The sequence below is a fragment of the Mustela erminea genome, chromosome 4 (assembly GCF_009829155.1).
Source record: "Mustela erminea isolate mMusErm1 chromosome 4, mMusErm1.Pri, whole genome shotgun sequence".
Taxonomy (NCBI): domain Eukaryota; kingdom Metazoa; phylum Chordata; class Mammalia; order Carnivora; family Mustelidae; genus Mustela; species Mustela erminea.
In genome coordinates, this window is record NC_045617.1 from 130,251,625 (window position 1) to 130,261,585 (window position 9,961).

The window sequence follows — 9,961 nt, forward strand, 5'->3', positions numbered from 1 at the left end:
AATGTTTACCTCTCCGTAAGGCCATGCGGGGCCTATAAATAGGAGAGGTGGAAGCAGCTCGGCTGCCAGATCAATAGGGCCCCGTCTCCTCGCCATTTCAGCTGAGCTGTCTTATTAATTATGAAAGGATTCACCTGATCCCTGCCAGGGACCACAGCCTCTCCTCGGCCCCTCTGCTAGAGCCCTTAATGGCGGTTCGTTCGCAAGCTGCCTCTGGCCACCGCAGAGGAAGAGGCGAATCGTGGTTAGGACTCGGCCTGCACCGATCGTGGTTAGGGCTCCGACGCGCCTGGGGCGGGGGCCCGCAGGCTGGGCACTGGCCTTGGGTCTGCGTGTGTTTTCTCGCGCAAGCCCAACCTGCCCGAATCCTCACCTACAAAAGATCTCTGCTTTTTATTTATTGAAAATACAACGTCCTCTTTCTCTTCAAGTAAACACGATTTCAGAAAACTGGCAAAGTGACCTAGTTAAAGAGGGTCTGCTTGAAGATGACAGGTTATCTACTGGCTGGCGAACAGGTGCTTGTATACTCCAGCGTCCCGTGTCCCTACGGAAACCCCAGGCACTGGATCAAGAAAGCAGGCTTGGGGCAGGAAACAAATGACACCCCCATTTCAAACAATAACTTTTATTTTATACTTCTCTATACTTTGTAGCAAATCTTTTTTTGCTGAATTTAATTTATAATAAACTTTTTAAATTACATCTCTCTCTTTTTTTAAAATCAAGGCTCTTTTATGTCAAAATCTTTTTTTAACTATATTTTAGATTAACATTTAACACCCCCCCTTGTGATCTATACCGTTGGATATTCAGGTATTACTGTATGTGTAACAGCTAAAACAAGAGGGAAAATAAAGGCAGTGGACTTGGAAAGATGCATCGACAACAGCAGGTAAAGCTTAACCTCTCAGTGACTTTAGCAGCGATTCTTCTGGAAGCCTTTACCTAGACACCCGAGATTTCCTCAATCCCTTCCCTTTCTCCCTCCTATCCTTAAACCACAAAGCCAACAATCTGTCCTTTCACTTTCCTCGAGGAGAAATGTGCAGTGGAAATGATCAAAACAAGATACTGTGGAAGAAAGACGTGAGCGTGAATTATTCACCATATGCTTTCCTCGTGGACATCTCTCTTGAATTCATTCCCCTGGCCTTCTCCTCTCCTCTCTTTCCTATTAGGAGGAGCCCATCATTTGTCATGTATTAACATGATTAATATAGTAGGTGGCCCAGGGCCGTTCCTGAGATTCTTGTGCCAAAAAATAAAAATTAAAAATTAAAAAAAAAATGGGGTGGGTTTTCCGTTTTCTTATTTTTGTGTGAAGACGGACTAAAGCTGAGGTCCGATTTTGGCTGTGCTTGCTTGCTCACTGATTGGTAACATTTGGCAAATAAAACACAAGGAATCAAACGAAATCAAAAGGAGAATCAGGATTTCCCACAATCCTATATGAGTGTTTTCAGCATCACAGAGAATCACAACGTCCCCAAAGAACGAATGGATCTTCCTCTCGATTTCCGGGAGCATGGAGTGAATGTGGGTGGGCGCGCGGGGGGAGCCGGCCCCGCGCTCAGAAGGAAAGCCAAGTCGCTAAAGCTGCCGAGAGAGACATCAGGAGCACGGGGAGCGTCGGGAGCAGGGACCCCGCCGCCCCGTTGCCGCTGCCGCAGAGTTCGAATAAGCTGCCTTGGATGTTGAGGTTTTTGGATTCTTTTCTCAGTTTATCCCACATATCTTTCGCCCCTTCCTGGCAATCCGTAAGGGCTGTGACCGTGCAGCTGTGGAAATCCTCCCAGTATCTGGCGAGGAACAGAACAAAACGGGAGAAGCAGGTTGACTTTGGGCGCGGGGAGGACCCGGTCCTGAACCCCTCCGCCTCCTCCCCACCCCCACCGCCTCCACCCGGCGGTCTCCGCAAACCTCTGCGGGAGACACCCCCCACCTCCTCCCCAGAAGCCCGGCGCCCGGGTCGAGCTAGGTTTTCTTTCGCCAGACCTCGGCCCACCCTGGAAGCCGACGTCTGAGGGCAGAGGCCGCCCCCGGCGGCGTCTGGTTTCTCTTTCCAGCTCCCGCGCGGGCACCCGGCAGCCGGGAGCCGGGCCGCACCCGCAGCGCCGCGCTGGCACCTCGGCCTGCGCAGACAGATTGCTCGTCCTCCTCGGGGAAAGCTAGGAAAACAGTGCTAAGCCTTGCAAGCTGCCGCCCATTAATGCCTCTTAGCTTGCAAGATGGGTTACTTGCTCAGAGCAAGGCCCTCCCCTCTTGGCTTCTCACTTTCTCCTCCCCCTCGTCCCTTCTGTGTCCCACCCCCCCCCTCCTCGCTGCGGTACTCCCTCGCCTTCGCCCGCACTCTCCCTCCTCCCTTCCTTTTGTTTCCCGTTCTCCGATTTTCCCATCCCTTCATCTTCCCTTCTTTGTCTTCCTCCTTTTCCCTCCCCTCGGTTTTCCTCTGTTGAATTCCTCACTTCCTCTTCCTCCTCCTCCCCCTTCCTCTTCGGCCCTCCGTGACCCCTGGCCTCGCTCTCCACAGTCCCCGAGCTCAGATTTGGTCCGGAGACTCCTGCCTGCCTCGCCCCTCCCCGAGTCGGTGAGTGTCGGTGCCCTGGGGCCAGCCTGTAGCCACCTTCTGTTTTTGCAAATCCCAGTGCTCCCGGGCCTGCACGCTGGGTCCCTCCTCTTCTCCCCCTCCGGAGTCCTTCTTGGGCTTGGGCCCCAGAAAGCCTCCTCCCCACGGCCTTCCGGGTATGGTGTGCAGCCCCCCAGGACGGGACTCCGGTGCCGCCGCGGTACCCTCCGCCAGCCTTCCAGGGACCCCCTCTCCTCCTCTCTCCCTCTCTCCTCGCCTCTTCCCGAGGCCCCGAGCCTTCTTCCCCAGGCACTTCCTCCCCCTTGGGCTCAGCTGCTAGCCCCGCCCCCACAACCTTCAACCAACCTGTCCTTTTTCATTATTGTCCCCCTTTCTTCCGAAAACCCAAAATAGATCCCGAGACTAAATATAATTCCAACCCGTGATCGATTCCTGGGGCGCTGTCTCCTTTCGGTGCTGGGTCGATCCGTGCGTCTCGGTAACTCCGAGCTGGGCTGGCTCCCACTTCACCCGGGCCTGTAGCGCCAGGTCACTAGCGATCGCCTTCCATGCAATTTGGTTGTATTTTCTCCTATCCCTCCCTTCTGCTCGCTAGCCTGGACTGTAAGTGCGTTGAAGGCAAGCACCATGTTTGATTTATTCTTGTTTGCACGCCCACCCCATCCTCTGGCTAATAGCAAAGATATAAATGCTTGTTTAATTGCCTTGAGCTCTGTCTATTTTCTAACGACCTTTGTGAGTCTCTAATTTATGAGGACGGGGGAGCCTGGAGCACAGGGCTTCCAGGTTCCTCACTTCATAATAAACAGCAAGATTTAGAGAAACCAAGAGGCGGAGGGAAAGCTCTCTTGCTGTCATTGCACCTCCCAAAGGATGTCTAAAGCTCCTCTTTCTTTATGCATGCCCAGATGGGGACAGGACCCTCCTGGAAGAGGAGTACGGTGATAAAGGACAGATATACACAAGGTACTGAGAGGCGGTGGGTTTCAGCAGAGTGTTGAGCAACCAGAGTCATTAATGAAGTGGAAGCCCAGACCCAGCAATGGCCTCCAGCCTCTGGAAGATGGGGTGGGCAGGGGGTTGGAGGAGGATACTTCTATCCTCCAGGACCAAGTCTTGCAAAAAAATTAAAATAACTTGCAATAACTGAATTCTAGCAAATAGTAGAAGATTTGGGAGCTGATCTATATCTAACCTTTTGTCAGTCTTCATAAAGCTACATTCTTACCTTTCACCAGACATTTGGAATTAAAGTAGGTGGGTATGCAACCCAGATCAGGCTTTTGTCCCTTTTCTGATAGGAAGGTACCAGCTACCTAGGTGCTGCGGCTTTTGGTGGATATCAGGGTACTTTGCAAAATGTGTAGCAAAACTGACCCCCATTGTTTAAACAAATAAATGCTCCCTCCCTAGGAATTAGAGAAAAAAGGACTTCACTGTATACAAAGGATGGTGCAGAAAATGGTTTCATCAACCTGTGGGAGCCAAGGAATACCTCTTGCCTTGGGCTTTTTGGTAAAGACAAGAATTGGGTGAGGGGTGGGAGTTACAGCTTTTTTTTTTTTTGAAAAATAAAATAAAGTAAAATAAAATAAGTGTGTGTGTGTTTGTGTGTGTGTATTGTGTATTATAGAGGACAGAGGTACTGCTAAGGTCTGCAGTAGCTAAAATGTTGCTGGTCTACCATAGTAGGGCTCTCTGCTAGTTACCTTTTTTCCTAGTGGGAGCAGTGCTTTTCAGCCAAGCTCTGGGAAAATCCACTGTACCTGGCCAGGTACCTAGTCCTTACCTGCCTGTGGCCTGGGGATACCAAGCAAATGCAGAGAGGAAGATGGGGGGAACAAGAGGGGGCTAGCCCAGACCTCTATTAATCTGCCACAGACTCAGAAGAGATGGTCAATGGAGGCCCATGACATACTTTTCTTGGGCAAAATCATTGACACTAAACAAAATATTCTTCCAGCCTCTCTCTTAGAAAGAGAAAGAGGGACCCGCGCTCCCTAGCCTGCCCCCAAGTGTTCTTCGTGTGTAGCAGAACGGGTTTTATCAGGGGAAATGGACAAAATAAACGATTGACATTGACCTTTCCTTTATGCAAACCTGAGGTATTTCCTAAAATGCTCTGCAAACCCAAACCAACTCTTCTTCGGAGAGTACTTGGCAGTCCACTCATTCACGCACGCAGGGGGAAAAAAAAATGACGAAGACTGCCTCAAAGTAGAGCGGGGAACCGCCAGCAGTTTTCTGCCCTCGCTCTGGGTTCCAGCGCGCCTAGTGCCGGCGCCTCTGTGCCTGCGGGTGAGGAAGCGCTGGGCTGGGCCCCGCTCCCGCGTGGGAGGGTCCTCCCCTGCCCATCTCAGACCACAGGACCCCTTTGGGCAATCAGACCCAGACCCTGGCCGAGGCCTGAGGTCGAGAGCCCACAGCCCAGCACGCTCTGATTCGCGTTGGCGGGGAATTCAGAGCGCAGGCCCTCAGCCAAGCCCGCACGGACCTCAGCAGCGCCCCCCGGAACAGAAACCCAGCAGGCCAAAGTGGACACTTACGTGCACACGGTCTTGATGTTCGTCTTGTCGTCCAGGCCCTGCGGGTAGTTGGCCATGCTGTCGCCCAGCTTGAGCAAACAGTCCGAAAAGCCCTTAAAGACCGCATCGCACTTGCCCGCTGCTCTCACGGCCTGCACCAGGTACGCTGCGGGGAGGAGGGGACACTGGTCAGCAGCGTCGCGACCCCGCCCGGCAGCCCCCGAGGCCCGCCAGCCCCCGACTCGTGGCCCAGCCTCTCGGGACGCCAGTGTCAAAGGTAAATGAAAGATGTAGCCCAAGAGTGACTGACCCGCCCCAACTACAGACTTGTGCGGACCGTCTGCGCGCGAGCGGGTGCGGGAGGGGGAGGCGAGTCCATTCCTTTCCTGCAGCTCCCTCCCGCATCTCGCTCTGCATCTTTTTCTGTTTCCATCGCCCCCTCTTCTCACCTCCCCCGTCTCTTTTATTTCTCTCTTTCTCCTCACTCCCTCCTTCGTTTCCCAACACTTCCCCAGCAAGTCCGTCCTGGCTCTCGAAGTGCAATCTTGCATTTCTGAGGTGACAGAGGGGGTAACGGCAGCAGAGTGCAGGGGTGACGAAGGGGTGAGGAGGCGGGATCGCGTGGGGGCCACGGAGCTGAACCTCTGGACACGTCTTGCGAAAAAGCCTCGGGGGGGGGGCTCCCGGTGCTTGGTGGGTGCTCAGCAAACACTGCTGAATGACTAAATTAATAAAGTCTCTGGAAGCCAGCAGCAGCCATCGAAATGGGTTGTTTATTATAAATCGGACTGCCTACCGTGGGGTATGTGTTCCGAGTGAGATCGTCGCGCTCACCCTCCCCACCCCACTGGAGAAAGAGCAGCCTTGGCGTCCAGCGACTGGGCTGGGGTGACGAGTGGTCGGGGCACTCGGGGCCGGGCAGAGTACCTGTGTTGGCACAGGTACCCCGGGCTGCCTCCCGGGGGCCAGATCCGTGAAACTCTGTCCGCGGCTCAGCTCCCCACACACCCCTAAAAACCGGCCACCAATCCGCCTGCAGCGGGTGGGACCTTTTCTCTTCAGGCCCCAACCCTGAAGGCCCAGGTTGGCAGTCGACCCGGGGCTCCCGGCGTCTAGCTGCGGGTCCATTCCAGCGGGTGAGGCGGGGCGGGGGGCGGGATGGCGGCCGGGACCAGGAGAGGAAGGGAAAGGGAGGAGGGAGGTAACCCGAGCGGCTCCGAAGTCCTCTCTCCTGGCATCGGGGCGGTCAAACCCCACGGCGCCGGACTGCGGCTGACAAGGCCGTTTCTCCCCAACCCTAGGCCAACGAAACAGGCTAAACGTTCCTAGGTGCTCGGCCATAAGCACGTAGAGGGGCCAGGAGGGGAGCAAGAACCGTTGATCCACGCGGTTGGGGCTCGGGGAGCAGAGGGCAAGGCCGATCTTCTCAGAATCAAAATCGGCCTCCCAGTACCCACGACCCAGAGCGCAGGCTCCTTCCTGGGGAGGATTCTTGCCTCCAGGGCTTGTGTGTGAATGTCTCCGAAGAGGACCATACACCTCACTGCCCCCGCTACCCCCAGCCGCTGGTCCCCGAGAGTCGGGCCAGACGCAGACAAGAGGGAAGGTGACCGAACCAGCAGGCTCCGAGAGCTCTCCGTTTGCAAATTGCGGCAGGAAGAGCGAGGCGGGCCTTGCGCTTTCTAATCCGGAACGGGAAGCGCTGGGGAAGGGACTGAGGTTAACTTCGACCTCGGCTCGGGCAGATACGTAAACCTTCATGAATCTCCCTCCTCCCACCGCCGAGAAATAATAAAAACCCTTGCGACTGCAATATCAAATAGAACGCTGAGATAGAATAAACGAATCTTCGTTCTACTAGAATCGGTCACAGTGAAACCAGCCCTACACACCCTCCGCTACAACATGCCACAAATGCAGCTTTGCAGCGCCGGAACGGAGTAAAATACAGTCCCTCTTCCCCTCCCCCACCCAGTTCCCCGTCTCTCCTTACCCTTTACCTCCACCCCCAAAACTCAGTGGCAAAAAAGTAGTCCCTAAGATGCACTGCCAATATTTTAACGGGGGAACTGGGGCTCGCCGGGGGCAGGAAGCGCTCCCGTCACGTTATCTTTGCGGGAGCTGCTGGAGAAGACCCTCCACACCGCGCATGTGTGAGTGTGTGCGTGTGTAAAATAAGGAGTCGTGAAAATTTCTGTTTTTTTTTTTTTTTCAACTATAACTGCTTCGTCTCTAGTTCGCTGTGGGAGGACCGGAGCTTGCGCGCGGGACGTGTTTTGAAGCTCATGCAGCCAAACAGGTCACAGCCCGTGCGACCCTCGCTGTCCTTCCTGAACCCGGCTTCAGCGAGGCTCGGACGGGCGACCTGGGCTCCTTCCCTCTCCTCTCCGGTGTCCGCGTCTTGTGCCTTTTCCATCTGTTCATTCATTCGTTCGACCTCTCATTCATTTCAAACTTCCTCCCGCGTGTCTTCATTTGCGTTCACCATCCTCTCCATCTCCTCGTCCCTTCCCAACCCCCACTTTTGTTGCCAAATGTCAATGATTTGGGACAGCTCCCAGCCATGAATTAAAGATTGAGGCTCTGGTGCGGGAAAGGGCAGACATTCGGGAACAAACATGCTCAATTTCAATTCCACAGCCAACAAATGGTCATTTTCCGGTCGAGGTTAATGTGTTCCAAGCGTATCCCGCATGCACAATCTTTCTCTCTCTCTTTTTAAAAACCCCTCCAAAGTAAGGTTATTTCCCTCCAGGAAAACAGCCCCGAACCTGCTCCGTTTAAAACCCTATTTCAAAAATAACTGCTATATCTTGCTCTCTAAAAATTTGCAGGCTAATTGCAAAATGCCACATTCACTTACTTCCCACACTTAAGGGGTTTTCTGCAATTATAATTTTAAAATTTTATTGAATCTCTTTGCACTAATGTCAAAGATTCAGAAGAACCAGATTCAAAAAATCAAGTCAATTCTTAGAATTAAAGGAAAATGCCAACATCCTGCACACAGTCTAAAATTCCTGTAATGTTCATGCAAAAAAAATAAAAAAATAAAAACAAAACCACATACACAAAATCATGTCAAATGCATTTAAAAACACAACACTGCAAAGAATCCATTTTAATGTGTAGATAACTCCAAACCCCGTTTCCTCCACATTTCTCATGGAGAAAAAATATTTTCTGCTGCCCCATTCCCTAAAGGATCCTCCAATCCAAATACTGCAAGGGTTTGTCTGTAAAGAATGCTACAGCCTGAAATGATATGAGGCAACAATTCCCTCGGTCTCCAGAAAACCCGTTTGAAGAGTTTCTATTTTTTCTCTTGTCCATTCTATTAATAATCTACTTCACTTTCACTTTTAGGTCAGGTTAATTAATGCTCCAACCTGCATTGAAGAAGTGGGGTTTCTAGTGCTGCCTTCCATCACGTCTTCCTCATTCTGGATGGAAAAACGTGAACTTTTAAAAGCCCCCAAACAGTGTAACTAGGACTCAACATTCCTTAACATAAAATGGGGACTAAGTAAATCTGACATAATTAACCCCAAGCAAACAAAAATAACAAACCAAACGCCCAACGTGACATACAGCATACACTTCTTAACCCTTTCCTATATATAAAATTCGGATACCTATAAGGAAATGAACAGGCAAATATTCAATTCATAGAAAATGATATCCACGTATAATTGGCTGAATTCAACCTCAATAATAAGCATATTAAAATATGTACTCTGGGGTTCCCTATCATTCTCAATTTGCCACCCCCCCCCCCAGCCGGGTCTGCGGTGCCCGGTGCAAACGCTGCAGCTAGGATATGGGGGGTAGGGGGGCGGGAGAATGACAAAGTTCTAAATGCAGCAGTCTGAGCCCCGAAATATCTTTGCTTTCTGCATATAAACTTTCCATTCTAGCTGCCTAGCCATCTTGTTCCTGCATTCACCTTTCGACCCTTCAAAATAATACCTTGTCGTATCGCAGGGGCCAATGCATTGCCCCAGAACTCAGGAAACCTGGTCTAACCCGAGAAAAGGAAGCAAAAATGGATGTGCGCTTTGGGGGGAAAAAGGGGGGGGGGAAGCCCCCTTCCGAAAACGGCCAGCTGCATACATTTCCTGGCAAAGGTTTGGAGTCTCTCTCTCTCTCTTTTTTTAAGAAAAACCAACTCGGGACGCGCGAGTCCCTAGGAGCCAGTGCCCCCACCCTTGGGGGTTTGCCGGCTTCTCCGCACCCCGAGGCAGCCCCGGGCCAGTCGGTCCCCCTGGGCGCCTCGGACCCGGCCGGCTACCGCCTGCCACAATCCGCAAGCCCGGCCGGGCGGCCACTTACCTATTTGCACCGCGAGGATCAGTGAAATATATCTGCCGTTCAACTTAAGTCCCATCCTACGTTTAGTCAAACCATTTGCGACCGCAGACCTTTAAATAGTTAGTTTAGAGAACGCGGGGGAAAGCTGAAAAATAGGCATTGCCAACAAGTTCCAAGAGCGACGGAGACTTTATGCACGGGGAAGGCAGAGGGAGGAGAGAAAGAGAGGGAGCGAGGAAGAGAGAGAGAGAAAGAGAGAGAGAGAGGCTGAGAGAGAGAGAGAGAGGGGGGAAGAGCTGGGAATGGTTCACTCCATTAGGAGGGGGCGGAGGAAGTACAGCCTCACGCCCACGAGCAGGCCTGACGTGGGGGATGACACGGAATGATTTTTTTTTTTTTTAAATAAAGACACCTTGGTGGAGAATCGCCATTTATAGTCATCAGAAGCTGGAATTAATCAGATATCTCCAATTAATGTGTGATCCAAACGAATTCTCGCCTCCCGGGGGTGACCACTTCCCCGTCCCCGCGGCCA

The 9,961-nt window shown here is 52.3% G+C and overlaps 1 protein-coding gene across 2 annotated transcripts; it reads right to left on the reverse strand.

Moving 5' to 3' along the window:
- Positions 1-612: 612 nt before the first annotated feature.
- Positions 613-9,722, reverse strand: NRN1 (neuritin 1). Of its 2 annotated transcripts, none has more exons than XM_032341018.1 (3): positions 9,448-9,722; positions 5,137-5,281; positions 613-1,802 (listed from the first exon to the last, which is right to left on the reverse strand). In XM_032341018.1, the coding sequence occupies exons 1-3, from the start codon at positions 9,500-9,502 to the stop codon at positions 1,574-1,576; spliced, it is 429 nt and encodes a 142-aa protein (XP_032196909.1). In that variant the 5' UTR covers positions 9,503-9,722; the 3' UTR covers positions 613-1,573. The 2 variants fall into 2 exon arrangements, with proteins under 2 accessions (XP_032196909.1, XP_032196908.1); XM_032341017.1 differs by lacking the exon at positions 9,448-9,722 and adding an exon at positions 6,732-6,891.
- Between the last annotated feature and the right edge of the window lie 239 nt (positions 9,723-9,961).